Source organism: Physcomitrium patens, chromosome 7, assembly GCF_059467195.1.
Source record: "Physcomitrium patens ecotype Gransden chromosome 7, ASM5946719v1, whole genome shotgun sequence".
NCBI lineage: Eukaryota > Viridiplantae > Streptophyta > Bryopsida > Funariales > Funariaceae > Physcomitrium > Physcomitrium patens.
The window spans coordinates 11,413,632-11,433,529 of NC_143416.1; the positions used below are offsets into that span (position 1 = coordinate 11,413,632).

The window sequence follows — 19,898 nt, forward strand, 5'->3', positions numbered from 1 at the left end:
TAATACGGTACATTCTTCTACAAAACAAACACCTTTCTTTGCTAATTATGGTTATCATCCATGACTTGATACTTTTGACTTTTCAAAATTTGATAATCCTGCTGCGAAAGATTTAGCAATTCATTTATCAGAGCTACATGCAACGATGAAGGCGCAGTTAAAAGAGGCTCAAGAACAACAAAAGATCAATGCGGATGTCTATCGAAAGGAACAACTACTATTCGTCTTGGGTGATAAGGTATGGCTACTTTATCACAATATCAAGACCACTCGTCCTTGTAACAAGTTGGACTATCGAAGGTTAGGACCATTTTCTATTTCTGCATAAATCAATCCAGTTGCATATCGTTTATATCTACCGGAGTCAATGAAAATCCATCCAGTATTCCATGTGTCTCTTCTTGAATCATATAAGACAGTGGACATACCAAGAAGACGACAAGCTCCACCTCCTCCTATAGAAGTGGACAATAATGAAGAGTTTGAAGTAGAAGAAGTCTTAGATTCAAGGCGACGCTGAATTAAATTACAATATCTTGTCCACTGGTGCGGATATGATATTAGTGAATGCACATGGGAGCCAATAAAGAATCTTGCAAATGCAGCAAAGGCGGTGGAGGCTTTTCATCGACGATATCTATCAAAATCAAGTTGAAAACCTTCTTTAAAAAAGAAACAACATCTAGGCAAGATAACATTCTACTTTCAATTCTTGTTCGTAGCTTCTTTGTAGTAATGATGCTCAGGAGATAGAGAACCAACAACCAACAGATTCGACTCAAGAGCCTTCATTTGTTGACTTACCAGACGAGACATTATGATTGTCACAACCTTCAAGACGACGCAATCAAGATGAAGATCTTCAAAAACGACATGTTCTTCCTCGAATAGATGGTGAGATACAACGCGTTTGGTATCACGATTTGGGAAGGGACTCCCGATGTTTGGTGATTGTGCTAGAAGTAGGAACAACTCCTGATGGTGTTCTAAATATTCTATTTGAAGGAAGTTACGAAGGCCTCAACAATGATCAAATAATTGGGTGGTCTTCCCGCCCTCGTATGGGACACTACCAATGGTTGAGAAGCCCTATCAATCATCTTCGAAGAGAACAAAGATCAGAGTATGTGGCGAATATAATTCGTCACATCATAGATTTTCTCGACATATGATGACCGCTCCTCGTAGAACTCATCCCTAGAAGGGGGGGTTATGTCACAGACATAATCATGTAAGCTAGTAATTATATATATAAATAGGTAGAAGTAAGTAAAAGTAAGTAAAAGTAAGTAAATTCTATAGTATTTAATATGAAAGCTTCCTAGAAGCTTCATAGACATTACTTTGACTTCATAGGTGTCTTTAATTGACTTTTTGGATTAGAAACGTGGTCAACAAGTTGGCCATGTGCCACACATGTTGTTAGCTTGAAGATCAAGCTAACTATGTGGCCCACACATGGAAGAACTTGCCTTGTAAGTCAAGGCATGTGTCCTACAAAGTCAACACATATTGGAGGTCCTATAGAACGTCGCCACGTAGCCCCTAGTTAGATAGTATGTATAGAGACAAGAGTGAAGGCTTCTTCACTCTTGTCAACTTCTTTCTTGCTTCTAGTCTAGTTTCAAGGATCTCTAATTTTCTTGTCTTTTGGCAATAGCCATTTCAGTTTTTCTTTCAATATATATCCTTGTTTATATATATTTTTTTACCTCTCTTTGAGTGAAGGTGCACTTGTCTGAATTGCTTTTTCATCGAGTTCTTGTCCCTGACACAAGGTAGAGCTGATATAGGTTAGAATATCTTATTCATTGGCATGGATTCAATATTTATGAATGCACATGGGAGCGAGCAAAAAATCTTATACATGCAACAAAGAAGGTCAAAGCTTTTTAACAACAATATCTATTAAAACTAAGATGAAGGATAGACAACCTTTCTTATTAAAAAAAAATAATTTAAAAAAGTTTATATTCTATCTTTTATCATTTTTGTAATTTTTGTATAATTATGGCATTAAGAAAATAGAGAGCCAACATCCACCAGATCCAATTCAAAAACCATCATTTGGTGTCTTATTGGACAAAACATTGCAATTATTATAGCCTTGAAGATGATATATTAGAGATGAAGGCCTTCAAGAATGACATATTCTTCTTCAAATAGATGGCAAGATACAATGCATTTGGTATTATGATAATAAAAGAGACTCCTTATGTTTGGTGATTTTATTGAAGGTAGGAACAAATCTTGATAGTATTATAAATGTTTTGTTTGAAGAAAATTACATAGATTTTAACAATGATCAAATCGTAAGAAGGTATTTCTACTCTAAGATAGAACATTATGAATGGCTGAAAAGACCTATCAACTACCTTCAAAGAAAATAAAAATCAAAGTACATGACAAATATAATTTACCGCATCTTAGACTTCCTCAACATATGATCACCACTCCTTGTAGAACTCTCTTCTTGAAAGGGACATGATGTCATAGATATATATATCAATTGAAATTATTACCTAGATAATATGAAAAGTTAGAAGTTGATAAAAGTAGATTCATTTTATACTATTTTTTAAAGAAGCTTCCTAGAAGCGTTTTAGGTGCTCTTTTGACTTTATATAGGATTATAGTTGATTGATAGGTTAGAAACTTGGTCAAAAAACTAACCATGTGCCACATGTGTTGATACCTTATAAAACAAGCTAATTATATGGCACCCATATAGAAAACTTATCTTATAAGATAAAATATATGTCATACAAAGTCAACATGATATTGGACAATCTATAGAACGTCACCACATAGTTCCTAAATAGATAATATTTATAGAAGCAAGAGTAAAGCTTTCTTTACTCTTGTGAATTCTCTTCTTGTTTTTCGTTTAATTTTAAGACTCTCTAATTTCTTTGTTTTTTGGCAATAGCCATTTCAAATTTCTTTTTAATATACATATTTTTTTATATTTATTTTTTTAATATTTGTTTGAGAAAGCCACATTTGTTTATTTGCTTTCATCAAAATCTTGTTCTTGACATTATATTAGAAATATCATCAAAGTAGAAAACTATATCTAAGATCAATTCCAAATATCAACACTCCGCACAAAACTTCCATTTGACATCTAATAATCTCTGATCTTTAATTAAAACAAATTGAATGTAACCAAGGGTATCAACTATCACAAACTCCAAAATAGCCTACTCACTTGAACCATCAATCAATTACTTCTAATGCATGCTCACACTGTACAGTTTAAATAACAACTATGAATCTTGAACAAAGAGTAGATGGGAAAAAACCTTGCCTTGAATTAAAACATCAAGCAACAGAAGCAATACTCAGAAAAAAATATAAACAAAAACAAAAAGATACCATGACAACAACAGCATACCTATGTCAGATGTTATAAGTGCCAATTGGAAATAAAAAACATCATATTACATATATTCTAAAAATTTTAAAAAAATGTCTAATAATAAATTGTAACATAAAAATTTGGTATTTAACTTTATTATTTTATACAATCCACTCTTCATAGAGGAATATAATACATGCCACCTCCACATAATCTTTCACTAATAAATGTTCTATTCACTGTTTGAACAAAATAACAATCAGAATACATTTGCTTATAATATAATAATGCAATAGTATTCTATTAAAGTATATGAACTGTATATGAGCCATTGTATTATATGAAAATCATAAACTGAATACAAAACTCAGGCTAGAAGTGAACACACTCTCATCGTATTCGGCTACACTATTTATGAGGGAGGATGAACGAGAGTCAGTCATTCTGTTGTCCTGGATTACTCCTCCACATTCGTTCCTTCTCCCCCAAGCCCTGAGCCCTGTTTGGACTGGGACACTGCACGATACACTCAGTGATCCTCCAAAATCATTCCTGCAGCATCAATCAAGCCGCAATCATTCCTGATACAAGCATTATATTAGAAGCAAGTGAACTTGAGAGTTTTTGATAGAAAGAATATATTACCTATATTAAAAATTGAGTGTACACTGTTATTATTCTATTGAGTGAGGTGCGACCGTTCAAGGTCTCGCCTATTTGACTAGTTGCGACGTTTCACTTAGTTTGTTCGTTATGTTTGGTTAGTCACTGTTATTGTTTCCAACACGGCCGCTTAACCAAAGCATCACGAACGGGGGGTTTCTCCTCCAAGCAGGCCAAGCATGGGTAAATGCTGGGCAAGCTTCGGTGCAGTGAGGGACTTCGTGAAAATGTCCGCATGCATATTGTCTGTTGGGCAGTAGGTAAATTCGGCTTTGTGTTGAGCCATAAGTTGGCGTATGAAATGGTAGCGGATAGAAATGTGCTTTGTGCGGGAGTGAAAACGAGTGGTTGTGACTAATGCTAACGCTGATTGGTTGTCGCAGTATACACGGGTCGGCGTTTTTAGGGTGTCGGTGCAGTGAAGGTCGTGGAGGAGTTGCCGCAACCATAGAAGCTCGGACGCGGCTGTGGCCATGGCGACATACTCAGCCTCGGTGCTGGATAAGGCTGTCGTCTTTTGGCGCGTGGAGCTCCAACTGATGGCGCCTGTTGACAGATGAAAAACGTAGCCGGATGTCGAGTGGCGTTGATCCACTTCGCCTGCCCAGTCGGCATCGCTGAAGCCGTAGAGAGGGCGCGGCACAGTAGAAGTGCGGCGGTACTCCAGGTAGTGGTCGATAGTGCCGCGGAGGTACCGAAACACATGTTTACATGCACGTATATGGGCATCGCCCGGGTTGTGCATATATTGAGCAAGAACGTTGACTGTGAACGAGAGATCCGGGCTAGTGCACAAGCTGGCCCAGTTCAGCGACCCCGTAGCATTCGCATAGGGGAAGGCAGCAATAAGGGCAGTTTCGGTTAATACTCCTCATCCGTGATCAAGATTTCGAGTGACCTGTGAACTGAACAGGTGATGCACTTCGCCGAGATCGGAGAGTAAGAAGCGAGAGTTGAGTTGTCGCTTGATCGAATGGACCAAGGGGATGGAGTTCGCCGCGATGAGAGTGTCATCGACGTAGAGGGTGAGGACTGCGAAGTCAGAGCGGTTCTGTAACACATAGACATTCCCATCCGCAGCAGAATTTGTGAAGCGGAGGGTAAGTAAAAATTTGTTTATGACCGTAAACTATTCTCGGGGAGACTGTTTCAACCCGTAGAGGGTCTTGAGTAAGCGGCAGACCATGCCGGGGCGGGGGGAAGTCACCCCCTCCGGCACCCGCATGTATGTTTCCTCGGAGAGAACGCCATTTAAGAAGGCTGTCTTCACGTCCATCTGATGGACATGAAGGTTTAGCTGGGCGGCAAGGGCGAGAATCAGTCGTATTGACTGAATTCTCACCACCGGGGAGAACGTCTCGTGGTAGTCCAACCCGGGAATTTGGTTAAAACCCCGGACTACGAGACGGGCCTTGTAGCGGTCAATTTGGCCGTGGCTGTTTAATTTGAGCTTGAAAATCCACTTACAGGTGATGGGTTTTTGATGTGCAGGGAGAGTCGAAAATATCCACGTGCCGTTCATCGCATGAGAGTTTAGTTCTTCAGCTATGGCAGATTTCCAATGGTGACTGTCGGAAGACGTCATGGCTTGCGTGTAGGTCGTTGGCTCCATGGGAACAGCGAGAAGGGTTAGAAGAGCGCGCTTTGGTCGAGAGGGTCGAGGAAGAGTCTTCCTCGGCCGAAGAGAACTTGGATCATAATCTTCGGAAGGGTCTCGCGACGGGGGAACGCCTTTGTTGGTGCGAGAAGACTTGCGAACGGGTACAGGAGAGGTTCCATGCGCGGACTCAACGGGAACATTGTCCGTGCTGGGAGCTTGTTTGTGGTGGCCTAAATGAGGCATGAGGGCCAAGCCGGTGGGAGATCGGACGTCATGCCGCTGGGACGGTCTAGCCACGAGTGGTGGTACCTCGGGCAAGGAGGATTGTTCAAGTCGGGACTGAGCACGGGCGGAATCTGGAGCCAGGGGAATCAAATTATGAAAATTGCTCAACCTCGGGCTGGGGCCATCAACAGCATCTAGTTCCTGAGCAGCAGACGAGAGGTGATTATCAAGAGGATTCGTGACAGGTAGTGAAGGCAGACGTTGATGTTGGTCCGACCGCACCTGAGGAGCATCAAAAAGAGGGTGCTGGGTTCATGCGTGGATAGACGTGCAGGTGGAGCGGCAGGTGGAGCGGCAGGGAGCTGCGACCTACTGGGAAGGAAGAAATGTGGGTCTTCTTGGAGTTTGGAGTCTGGTGAGGGGTTGGTCTGAACAGGTTGGCTTTCAAGCTCCCCTTGAAAGATGACTTTCTTAGAGACGATCGTGGAGTTGGTGTCTTGTTGTAATATGATTATATGGTGAAAATATAAATGAAAATCATTATATTAATATTTAGTCATCTTGGATGTTAAAAACAGTGGTTAATTCTAATAGCAATATTTAGAAATTAGATGTTACCTTATTGCAAGTTATACCATCGTACGTGACATCAATAATATGTTCCATCGATGTCATCGAATGAAATATCTTTCGTACCAACGGAACATCCAGGACCATTTTCTAACCTTATACGGAATAAGCTTAGTAGGTATATACCAATGGAGACACCTAATATGCTTGATGGGAATAAAAGAAGATCACTTCGTTGTTTCCATTGTAGATAGATTGGTCATTATGTTAATGAATGTCCCAATCCTAGAGCTTGTAACAATTATGTACTAGTGCGTGGGAATAGCAAGCAGTCTGGACATATATATCAGCAATGTAATTTCAATAATTGAATTTCAATAATCAGGATCAGCAGATTCAAAGCCAAGGAAAAATTGAGGAGATAAATTGAGGTCCTCAAGATTCTTCAATAAATCGAGTGGAATGTGTTCAAGCCATTCTTGCCTAGAGTCGGCAAAAGGAGAAAAGACCAATTCGACATTCGGGTGAGCTTGATGTGAAGGGCCAATTTGACCCAATTATGGGAACATCTAATCCATGTCCTGTTATGGGTCTCTTACCCAATATGAGATCTGACTTGGTTGGGCAACCCAATGAGGTCCCGAATACAAAGGCTTCGGTTCCATTTCAAGCTGTTCTATTTTTTATGCCGTTTTGGGAAGAAATGTTCTTTCCATGGAAAGATCCTCTTAGAGACGGAAATTCCATGGAAGCGCAGTATTCTGTTTCAATTCTGAGTCTACGACGAAAGAATAGGAGATCTCACGGAGTTAAAAGAAAAGAAAGAAAAAGAAAGATGGCATTTGGAGATCGAGATTTTTGAGATTGAAGAGCTAGCTTCAAGCTCCTTCGAAAGGTGTAAGACTTAGTTTCATAGGATTTGGGGGGATTTTGCAATTGTTGCTCAAAGTTAGTATTTGTATTGGTGAATTGGATTCATAGGATTTGGGAGGACTTGCAATCGTTGCTGAAAGTCAATGTTTGTATTGGTGAATTGGATTTTTGCAATAAAGTAACGGCTAGTATTCTTGATTGTTTTGTGAAATTGGAGAGACATATGTGGTTGAAATTTTAGAAGTGGCTAGATGGTTGAGTATGCCAAGTGCATGCAAAAATTTGTGTTAATCTAATGGTACAGTTAGAGGATATTTGATCATTAGTGTAAAGAGGTATCAGAAGTTGGGATATTGGGGTTGTTTAGGGTTTTGGTAATATCTAGAGATCTACCAGCTAAAATAAGGTGAATTTTGATGTAGTAAGTCGAGGACTTAAAGGCGAAGCTGCATACAGAGTTTGAATGACAATTAACGGTTAGAGAAGGAAAAATTGCAAGTTATAGTTCGTCATCAACTTCTAGGTGGCGGTCAAGGGACATCAGTGTGGATTTATGGTGTTTTCTTGAAATCTGTAAGTTGGATTGGATTGAACTTCTTGAGCATTAAGAAGACTTATAAAGACACTAGTGGTAGAAGTTTCATAAGAATCGGACGGTTAGATTGAGAATTTGAGCTTATCGAGGCTCGTTGTCTAGAGTTAGGATTTTAATAAAATAAAAAAATAAAAAAATAAAAAAAAATAAAAAATAAAATAAAAAATAAAAAATGAAATAAATGAAATAGAAATAAAAATAACAAATAACAAAAGAATCTGTACTTAATCTATATAATATTTGATTGTTAGTATAAAGACGTATCAAAAGTTGGCATATTGGAGATGTTAAGGTTTTTTGTAATATTTGAGACCTACTGTCTGGAATAAGGTGAATTTTGACACGGTAAGCCGAAGACTTAAAGGCGGAGCTGCATACAAAGTTTAAATGAGAATTAACGATCAAAGAAGGAGAAATTGTAAGTTAAAGTTCGTCATCCACCTTTTAGGCGACCTTCAAGGGACTTTAGCGTGGATTTACGGCGTTTTGGTAATTTGTAAGTTGGATTGGATTGAACTTCTTGAGCTTTTAGAAGACTTGTAAAGATACTAGCAATAGAAGTTTCACAACAATCGGACGGTCAGATTGAGAATTAGAGCTTGCCGAAGCTCGTTGTCTAGAGTTAAGGATTAAAAAAATAAAAAGAATAAAAAAATAAATAAAAATAAAAAATAAAATAACATAAAATAAAAATAAAATTAACAAATAACAGAAGAAATTGTACTTATAATATCTCAAATTTATTAAAAATAGTGTTTCTAAGAACTTTGTGTATTGTGGAGTGTCCCATTCCAAACAAGGCTCAAGGCTTGGGAGAGAAGGAACGAATGTGGAGGAGTAATCTAGGACAACAAAATGACTGACTCTCGCTCATCCTCCCTCATAAATAGTGTTGCCAAATATGATGAGAGTGTGTTCATTTCCAACTTAAGTTTTGTATTCAGTTTATGATTTTTATATAATACAGTTGCTCATGTACCTGTTAGTCATAAAATTGAAGGTCGCTCGATTGAAACATGCCCTATACGGGCTGCACCAAGCTCCTTTTGTTTAAAATAGTGACATATATGCTTACCTCAAAAGAAATCTGATTCTAAAAGAGAGCACCTCTAATTCAAACCTCCATTTTTTACTTATGCTCAAGAGTTATACAGTGGTTCTATTCTTTGTGGATGACTTATTTGTCAGCAGAGACAATCAGCATGAAATTGACAAAGTGAATTTTATACTCAAAGTAGAATTTGAAATGTCTAGGTTTCGGAAGGATGGCATTTTATCTAGGAGTAGAATTAGTGTACGCAGACTAAGGTGTTTTTGTTCACTAATGTGGTTATCTATTGAATCTTCTAAAGAAATATACTATGAAAAACTAAAAACTGTTCAAACTTTTGATGAGTCCAAGTATTCAATTTCAAGCAGAGATGAAATCTCTTCTCATCATTCTTAAGTTATACAAAAGTATAACTGGCAGCTTAATTTGAGCTAAAAATATAAGGCTTGACTTGATATTTGCAATAGGATGTTTTAGTAAGTATCTCACTTGACTACAAGAAACTAATATAAAAGTTTTAAGAAACATATTTTGATATATTAAGGGGACTTTCAATTATGCTTTATTCTATAAATATGGAGATGCAAAACCTTTAACCTCCTATGTAGATACTAATTTTATAAACCTAATCTTTACAGAAGTAGCTATGAACATCGTGCATCTAAGGTGCTTATCCACAAAATTAAAAATGAATGACGAACAATCCACATTGTTGCAAAGCAACAACCAAAATTGCATCAAGTTAGTTTACAATGTAGTTCTTCATGTACACATAAATCATACAAAACTCAAACATCACTTTATTTGAGAGAAAATAATTGTTGGAGACATAAAAGCCAATTACATTCCAATAGCTTTATACTAAGCTAATGTATTTACAATGCGACTAAATGTCACAGATATATATATTTATTTGAAGGATGTAGATTACTTATCTTTGAAAAAAATAAATAAAAATAAAATCTAACATTGGTTTTTTTTCTTAAAGAGAGTAAATTACTCTCTTTTAATTTCACTTATCTATTAATTAAGTTATTTGAAATTTAAGAAGAAATCATGGATACTACATCTTGTAAAAGTGAGAATAGATTTGCAACTATTGTAGATCTTTATGATCTTATCAACACTCTTAAGATAGAAATTTTAAGCATTGTTAGTGCTAATTACATAAACACTAATCTTATGCTCATAGAAGAAGTTTAAAGTCTATATTAAAAAGTTGTGCTGTTGAAGAAAATAAGTAAATTGACCTCATATCCAAATTCATGATATTTTGCTTCTACTAGTATAATAGAGACAAGGGTTAGTATGCCGTAGAAGTTTGATGGAACAAGATCAAAATTTCAAAGATTTTTGTAATAAATCAAGGTCTATCTAAAGTTACATTTCTTCTAAATATCCTAATGAATTTACTTAAGTTGGATTCATAGGTGCACTTCTATCTGGAAGTATTTTCTCTTGGTTTGCTTCTTTAATGGAAAAAGATTTATAAATCCTTTATGATTTGAATTCATTTCTAAAAGTGTTTATGACCACATTCAGAGAAAGTGGTCAAGAAAGAATAGCAAAGACCAAGCTCTTATTTTTATGATAAAAATCACAATTAGCCACCATATATGCTACTAAATTCCAAAACCTTGTTTGCAACATGGACTAAAATGACAATGCCAAAAGCAAAATCTTTGAAACAATTTATTGCTCAATCCATTATATGTGACACTTGATTATTTTAAAGGCATCAAGAACAAAGATTTGGCTTAAGAAAACCAATTCAAGTAATAACAATTTCAAAGTTTTTCAAAATTTATTTATCAAGGCCGAAAGTAATACAAATTGATATGATATCTGTTAAACTCCTCACAAAGTAAAAAAAGACTTAAAGTTGTTAAAAAGATTTATACTTATATTGTGGAGAAGCTAAGCATATTACTGTAGAATAAGTAGTTATTTTTAAAATATAGATATCTAGTGGATAGTGTAAATAGGGATAGATAATTGTTGAAAAGATGGTTCAATAGGTAGAATAGATGAATAGTCAGGAAAAGTAGTTATCATCTGTAGTATAGGAGTTGGTATCTCAGGGTAGTATAAGGAGGATGAGAGAGAGGAAAAAAGGGCCAAACTACAATAGTACTGAGCCAGGATAAGAGTGGTGCTATCTCTTCTTCTTAATTTTCTTGTTTCTTTTGTGTTAGTATTTATTCTAGTGAAGAGAATCGATTTAATGAATCAATGTTTGATTTACGAACTTGTTTATGCATCATTGCTTATCAATTGTTGTGAAAGATTGATGATGTATGGAAGTTTCCAGTCATTTTTTATCGCAAGGTTGTGAGTTCAATGGAGAGGAATTGTAATTGAAGGAATTGTCTCAATCAGATTCTGTGGATTGGAAGTTGTTTGTTCTAGGGTTTGGATTATGCTTGTACGTTCGTGAATTACACAAGGTACTAAAATTGATGTCGTGGTTGTTATTGTATTGATATGAGAGACTGGAAAGTAGGAGGAAAAATTAAGTGATCTTCGGTATTGTAAGCATTCAGCAGTAGTGGTTAATTGTGTGACTCTAACAATTGGAGCTCATATACATGGTCTTTCTCTGTGTTCGAATTCTCCTATACATGTTTATTCTGGGAGGTTTCTTCCAGAATAAGTAAAACGATAATCACATTTTGGCTTAGCTATCGGGGATTGACAACATTATTGAGTATTAAGAATTAATTGCCAAAGCAATAAAGGAGGTTAGGAAGCAAACTCAGTAGAAATAATGAAAGAGTATAGTTATTAAGAATGAAAATTTAACAGCAAAGAAAATAAAGCAATCAAAGAAAAGAATAGAGAGATTACAAGCAAGAAATTTATTGCGTAACGAGCGAGATCACAAATCAAAAAAGAAGCATCGACAAAGTTTGATTAAGCCGTGGTTGCATGCCTGTCGGCATATTCGATCGTACCGAAAAGACAATCGACCTCTAATATTTCAGAAGTACATACCGTTAAAGAAATTACTAAGAGCACTCGTGAAAAGCATTGTTAATAGTCTAGCATACCTCTCAAAGCCGTTAATGGAAAGTAAGGAAGGCACAAAGGAATTAGGTAGTCCATTGGATATTTTTCTAATTAGAGATATGTCCGATTCTAACAAGATTGATTTTGAAGATCGGCATAAATCACTTGTCAATAAAGACCAATTCAGAGTATATCAAAACCCATTGTTTTCACCTCATATTTAACTAGTAAAATTATTTGGAAAAATAATAATCAATCGAAAAGGCCTGGAAGTCTGAAAAAGACTTTTGTGAGAGATAATTTTTATTTTAATAAAGAATTGAGCGGAACATCGATATCTTTAATGGCGTCCAAAGGACCAACAGTTCCAATTGCAGTCCAAATGTGTACAGCGAGAGATCGCACAACTAGCGTGGCTCCATTACCTACTTTTAGAGGTTTACGAGGAATCAATCTAGATCAATATTTATCACAATTCTTGACTACATGTGTAGCCAATAATGGCTGAATTGAAGATATTTGGTTAAGATGGTTGCCACCAACATTAAAAGACATAGCATTTGAATGGTATAATCACTAGTAAGTCGGTTAATTTTTTAATTGGAAAGCATTAAAAAATATATTTTTAATCTATTTTTGACCAATTGGATTTGAAGAGCGACTTAGGAAAAGATTGATGAATAGCAGAATGGTACCAAGAGAAGCGGTACAATCATATTATGGCTGAGTAGCAGATATTCTGAATAAATGGCCAAATAACCAAATGCTTGATTCGTTTATTTTGTCCATATCAGTTAACGGACTTTATCCAACAGAATTAAAGTTATTCGTGAAGGAGGCCCAACTGACCATTGTTGCTTCTTTACTAACACGAGCAAAGTTGTGGAAAGAATGTCACTATGACCAATTCTTAACTATTGGAGCTACAATGATTCCATCTCAAGTAGGTTACCTAATATCAACCTGGAGTGAAACTAAGAGTAGTTACCTAAGAATGCTGGATTACGGTGCAAACCTTAGTGTTCATCCGCAAGGAGCAATGAATGTTGTTCCATTGTAGAACATACCACCAACAACTGGAGTCCCGTATTCTCCATACTTCCCATATCAAAAAGTAGTACCTGTAAAAGAGTTATCAAGTGAAACTGGATGAAAGGATCCTAATGAGGTTTTGTTGATAACTTTAACAAAGAAAATGGAAGAATTGGTTGTCAACTTTGCAAAAGACAAGGAAAAGAGGCATAAACCAACTAATATGTGTTCCAATATTTAGTGCAGCAATTGTAAGGGGCAAGGTCATTTAGTAATAGAATGTCCTTCACCACCCTAAATGATTGTACAATGTACCTTTTATGGAGGCAAGCATATTACCACCAATTGTTAGAATTTATGGAAACAACGACAACTTAGTAACCAAATAATGTCCCAACCGATTTTGTGGGACGTTAATCAAATTGAGACAAGAAATAGGTTTGTATGGAATGGAAATCATTCCAATAAGCCGAATAGAAATTTTTCCAAATTTCAAAATTTGATATACAATCAGGAATACAAAACCAATGCTCAAGAAATGGTACAAAACCAGCAAGGGTACTCCCAATATCAATTCCTTCAGCAATCAAATTTGGATTCTAAAATATCAACTAGACAACCGGGATCATTTATCCATCCGACTTGGAACAGGCCGAGTCAGTACATCCTAGTAGATACCTCCAATATTCTTGATGGTATTGAAAAGTTATCACTTCGATATTATCGTTGTAGACAGATTAGACATTATGCTAGTGAATGTCCCAATCCAAGAGCAAGTGATGACTATGCTCCCGTGTATAGAAATTATAAGCAAAAAAGACATACTTATCAGCAGTACAATGTCCCATTTAATTTCAATAACCGAAACTAGTAAGTTCAATTGTAGAATAAACTAGAGGAGAATAATCGAGATCCACAAGATTCATCAATAAACCGAGTGAAATTTGTGCATACTGTGCTTACAAAGGCCCAGCAAAAAGAAAAAGACTCAATTCCACAATTGAAAGAACCAATTTCTAAGGGACAATTAGATTCAAATCCAATAACCGTACTTAGATCGTCATCAACATTGGGACCTGGATCGTCAAAACAACCCAATGATGGTTCAGGCACAAGACTATTGACCTAACATGAACCAGTTCTATTACCCACAAAGGACAAGGAGCAGCCTTACTCACTGAAAGACCCTCTTAGGGTGAAACAACACGAAATAGCTTGTTCAGCTATTTCGGTGTCAGACTCTGTGAAGCAAGATAAGCTATTGATAAGGATTAAAGTGAAGCCCATGAAAAAGAAAAGGGCTTTAAAAATCACTACAAATATGGAATCGTATGATATATTGAAGGATTTGGATGAAATCAAACTGTCAATCTCAATGAAGCAACTAGTAGCGATTGCGCCAGAATATCATTCTACGTTGAATTCTTCATTAATACGATGAAGAGCTTGGTCTAAGGAAGTTTGGAAAGTCAATTTGAACCTCGATCCAGGAGCACCGACTATTGATGTATCCATCAATGGAGTTCTTATTTCTAAAGTTCAAGTGGATGGGAGCTCAAGTGTAAATTTAATGAGGACAGAAACAATAAAAAATCTGGATTTAACTCAGTTGTTACCCACATCGTTGGTATTAAGAATGGCTGACCATAGTCAAGTCAAGCCTATGGATATTCTTCGCAGTATTGACACTGCTATAGTAGCGATTGTATATAAAATTGATTATATCATTTTTAGGTTATAAAGTTCCTCATTATCATATCCAATTTTATTGGGACGGCCATGATTATACCAAGTTAAAGCTAAAAATGACTAGGGCCGTGGAATGCTAACTATCAGAAAGGAAAGAGAAATGATTTTTTTGCAAATGTACCCAGTCCAATATTATGGAAAATCTTAAATTCTAGGCTCGAAAGTGACATCTGATGAGGAGGGTCAATCTGAGGATAACCATGATGAAATTACTAATGCAATACAAGTCGACAATGATCCAATTCACATATATAAGTAAGATTATCCTACCAATATCGAGGACTCGGAGAATATTTTGTTCATCTGGAGGATGCAGCAAACTTCGATCATGCTATTGCCGAATGAATGAACAATCCCATAGTCAATAGAATCAGCACATTGGAACCAAAATTGAGTAGTTTTCATATGTTGGATAATATAAGATATTTAGATCATGAGAAGATAATTAAATCAGAGGTTGTAGAAGACCTTGTGTGTCAATCTATTAACTTGGGTACCAACGAAATACCATAGCTAATTAAAATATATGTCGGTATTATAGGTACAGAATTGGATGCTTGAAAATAATTTTTTGTCAGTCACAAATCTGCCTTTGCGTAGTCATATGCAGATTTGAAAGAGATTCAAGCTGATGTGTGTGAGCACTAGATTATTTTGGAGGAGGATGTTATGTCAGTTCGTCAAAGATAACATTGGCTTAATCCAAAATATTTTCTTTTAGTGAAAGAGGAATTGAATAAACTTCTCAATGTGGATTTTATTTATCCTATTCCTCAAAGTGCATGGATGTCGCCAATCATGATGGTACCAAAGAAAAATGGGAAAATCAGGATATGTCAGGATTTTCGAAAGTTAAATGTGGCTACTAAGAAGGACTATTTTTCGTTACCATTTATAGACAGTATTTTAGATGCAGTGGTCAGACATGAATGTTACTCATTTTTGGACGGATTTTTGGGATATAATCAAATTAAAATTGCCAAAGAGGACTAGTTGAAGACTACGTTTATGACAGATTAGGGTACATTCGCCTATAAAGTAATGCCATTTGGGTTATGTAATGCCTTGGCTATTTTTCAACAGATAATGACACAAGCATTTCAAGATTATCTACGTTTATCAATGGAGATATTTTTGGACGATTTCTGCATATTTAGCACAACGGCTGAATATCTAGCATGTTTAGATAATTGTTTGAATCAATGCAACAAGTATGGAATATGTCTAAATTTGGAGAAGTGTCAATTTGGCATACCATCGGGGAAGCTATTGGGACACATTGTCTCTGTTGAAGGTATTGCTATGGACTTTGATAAAGATACTCATATATTCGATTTATCAAAGCCAGATACGGTGTCAAGCATGCACGGTTTCATCGGCCATGTCAGCTACTATCGATGTTTTATTGAATCTTTTGTAATTATTTGTCAACCGTTAACCAACTTATTAAAGAAACCCCCATCAGACAGATCTAGCCCAATATAGACTGAAGACTATACTTTCGTATTCGCCAAATTGAAACAAAAATTGGTATTTGCTCCAATTCTTGTAATACCTTGTTGGACAAAACCATTTCATGTCTATGTGGACGCATCCAATGTTACTTTTGGATCCATTCTCAATCAAAAAGATGAAAAAGGATTAGATCATTTCATATATTATATGAGCCGATAATTTGTTGCTGCAGAACAAAATTATAATACTATTGAGCGAAAAGCCCTTGGTATGATCTACTCTATACAAAAATTTTGCCACTATCTACTTACATACCCATTTATATTCCATGTTGATCATGATGTGCTTAAATACATGATAAATAAACCTCAATTGAGTGGACGAATTGCTCGATGGATGTTATTTCTCCAAGAATTTAACTTTACAATTAACATTCGACTTGGCAAGAAACATGCCAATGTGGATTACTTATCCCATTTATCTAATATACTAAGTAATAAGTCGATAAATGATACTCTTTCGGATGCACAACTATTCACTGTGGATGTCATTACACCTGAATATGGTGAATTGATCCAATATCTAACATTTCAAATTTTTCTAATTTCTTATAATAAAAAATTAAAGAAGCATCTGATTTTAAAAAGTGCACCATATATCATGATTGGAGATGCTTTCTACAAACAAGGGCGGGATAGAATTTTACGCCATTGCATCTTTCAAAGTGAAGTTTCTATAATTTTGGAAAGATGTCATTTGGACAGTTGTGGAGGACATTTTGTGGGTGATAGCACCGCACGTAAGGCTTTAATGGCTGGATATTGGTGGCCAACAATGTTTTTGGATGCATATCAATATGTTTGTCGTTGTGATCCTTGCCAATGAATTGATCGCCCAATTGGAACTTCTGCAATGCCATTGGTACCAATTTTGGCATAAGCACCATTCAAAAAATGGGGTATTGACTTTGAAGGACCCATTGCATCTGCCTCTTGAAATGGACATAAACGTTACATTTTAGTAGCCACCGATTATATCACCAAATAGGCGGAGGCCGTGGCACCTGTGATTGTTGTTTTACTTATTCCGGAAGAAACCTTCTAGAATAAATCCCTATAGGAGAATTCAAACACAGGGAAAGACTAAGCGCATGAGTTTCACTTGTTAGGGTCACACAATTAACTATATTCCAAACCTCTAAAATACTAAGAAATACTACAATACATCTTTCCAGTAACAATACTCCTTCATCAACTGATAAATTCAATGTGCAACCCAACACTCTCAAAAGACCGCTCAAAATTCAATAAATTCTATCTAACACCAAGAATAACAGACTTTATTCCAACTAATCTGAATTCACAAAATTCTTGTAATCACAGACTTCATCTATCAAAACACACACATACAACTCTCAATAAACAACAATCATAATCTTCCATCCATAATCAATCTTCCAATAACTTCTCACATAATTCAATCACTCAGTACTCTAATTACATAATCAATAATTCATAAATCAATCTCTGATTTATTCCACAGACTCACTTCTCAGTGTTCAAATACTATCCATTATTCTTGAACAACAAAGAAAACAAAAGAAATAAAGAAGAAGCACCAAGCTTAATCCTAGCTCATGACTATCACAGTCTGGCCTTTTCTTCCTCTCTCCCATCTTCCTTATACTACACATGATAATTCCTTTATTCCTATACTACGGATGATAACTACTTTTCCTGACTATTCATCTATTCTACCTGTTGAACCACCTTTTCAGTAGTCATCTATCCCTGTTTATACTATACACTAGGTATTCACATTCTGAAAATAACTACTTATTCTACATAGTTCCACTCTTAACTATGTAGCGTCCCCACAGATATCCAATCTGAAGTTGAACTAGTTATTTCTCAACATTATCTATACTTGGATCCATTGATTCCAGTTCTAAAGGCACATTGTCGTCCTCTTGGTCCAATACATTTATTGATATTATGGTCAATTTGGCAATTAAATATTCGTTAAGTACATCCAATTCTCATACTTGGCTTTCTAATTATAGAATTCAAATATCCTTCAACTGTAATTAGTGTTGCTATTGCTTCACCTTCTTTTTTCATTCACCAATTGAACCTTCTATTAGAGTACATCTTTGTGACTGCCGAACGTTGGCCAATTGAATACCATACCCTCGAAGGAGCTTATTCTCGCAAATAATAATTGTTTGGCCATATACATTGTATGTCTATTTAATACCAACCGCTTTTGAACGAAGTGCATCCACTCCATCAATTCTAGTATAAGTGCATCTACCGTTGTCGTGTTGTAACACGAGTATACAGTGAAAATAAAAAGAAAGGGAAATTTTATTAATATTCAGTTACCTCGAATATTGGGAGCATCGACCAACTCCTGTACAAATACTGAGTGGCCAGGTTCAGTCACCCCGTTATAGTCATTCGGGGCATACTGAAATGCTCCATTCAATTTCAATAACGAGAGTCAGCAGGAAGAGAAGGACCAATTCACACGATGAGTTCGAAGAGCCAATTGGATCCAATTTCGAGAATCCAATCCGGGTCCTCTTACCCAATATGAGACCTGAATTGGCCGGGCAACCCAATGCAGACCCAATTACGGAAACATCCAGGTTATTACGGGCATCTTACCCAATATGGGACCTGAATTGGTCGGGCGACTCAATGTGGTCCCGATTACGGGGTTCGATTCTATTTCAGGCTGTCCTGTTCTCTGTGCCGTTTCAAGGAACGTTGTTTTCAGTAAATGGATTTCTTAAAGGTAAAAATGGAGGAGAAAGCTCTGACGGCGAGAGCCAATTTCAAATCCAAGCTTGACGGTGGGAGCCAATTCCGGATCTAAGACAGAAGATTGAAGAAATTCAGAGGATAAGGTTAGGGGGGATATAGTTTTGAAGGGGGGTTTTTTTTTTTTCTGTGGGAATCGGGGAGAGCTAGTTTTCAAGCTTTTGCAAGGTTACTAGTTCGGTTTTCATTGGAGGTTTTTTTGAAGATCAAGGAGGGATTAGAGAGAGGAGCTTCATGCTTCGGGTCGGGGAAGGAAAGACAGAGAATTTGGATTTTTCTTCTTTGTAGAGTTTTGGGAAGACTGAGGCAATCGCTGCTGAAGTCAGTGTTGTAATGGTGAATCGGGATTTTTAATGAAGTGGGTTTGAATACTCTTGACTGTTTTGTGAAATCGAGTTACGTCTGTGATTGAAGGATTAAAAGGGTATCTATAGGATTGAGTATGCGGAGTGAATGAAATTTATTGGGTTAATCTAACAAGACAGTCAGTGGATACAAGATCGTAAGTACAAAGCGGTATTGAAGATTAACAGTTTGGGTTGTTCGGGGTTCTCTGTAACATCTAGAGACCTACCGGCTGGGGCAAAAAGGACTTCGACAAGCAGTCGAAGAGCATCCGTATAGATTTATGATACATTATTGCAGTTGTTTATATTTCAGCAGTCAAAACTGATAGAGTGCTTGACTATCGGCGAATCTCCATACTACCTTCTACAGCCAGACGTCCGGCGCATTCTCAAGCAGGAAAGCACGTAATACGACAAAAAGTGGTGAACCCGACGTGAAAGCTTGAGATGGAAGGTATTGGATTTCGGTTGATTTTATCTTTATTTTTATGGAAAACGAAAATAAAAATTTTGAAGGATTTTTGGGAGGAGTTTCTGGTGGGG

General features: G+C 36.4%; 1 protein-coding gene across 1 annotated transcript; it reads left to right on the forward strand.

The window, feature by feature from the left end:
• The first annotated feature begins 4,437 nt into the window (after positions 1-4,437).
• LOC141045574 (uncharacterized) lies at positions 4,438-6,492 on the forward strand. The gene is made up of 2 exons (XM_073535053.2): positions 4,438-4,691; positions 5,516-6,492. The coding sequence occupies exons 1-2, from the start codon at positions 4,581-4,583 to the stop codon at positions 5,867-5,869; spliced, it is 465 nt and encodes a 154-aa protein (XP_073391154.1). The 5' UTR covers positions 4,438-4,580; the 3' UTR covers positions 5,870-6,492.
• Positions 6,493-19,898: the final 13,406 nt, after the last annotated feature.

Bases quoted from the DNA above. Each gene is read 5' to 3' on its own strand.
- LOC141045574 (XM_073535053.2), top strand. From the start codon at position 4,581: ATGAAAAACGTAGCCGGATGTCGAGTGGCGTTGATCCACTTCGCCTGC. The intron at 4,692-5,515 runs GTAGTGGTCGAT...TTTGATGTGCAG, and splicing joins GAAGTGCGGCGGTACTCCAG to GGAGAGTCGAAAATATCCAC.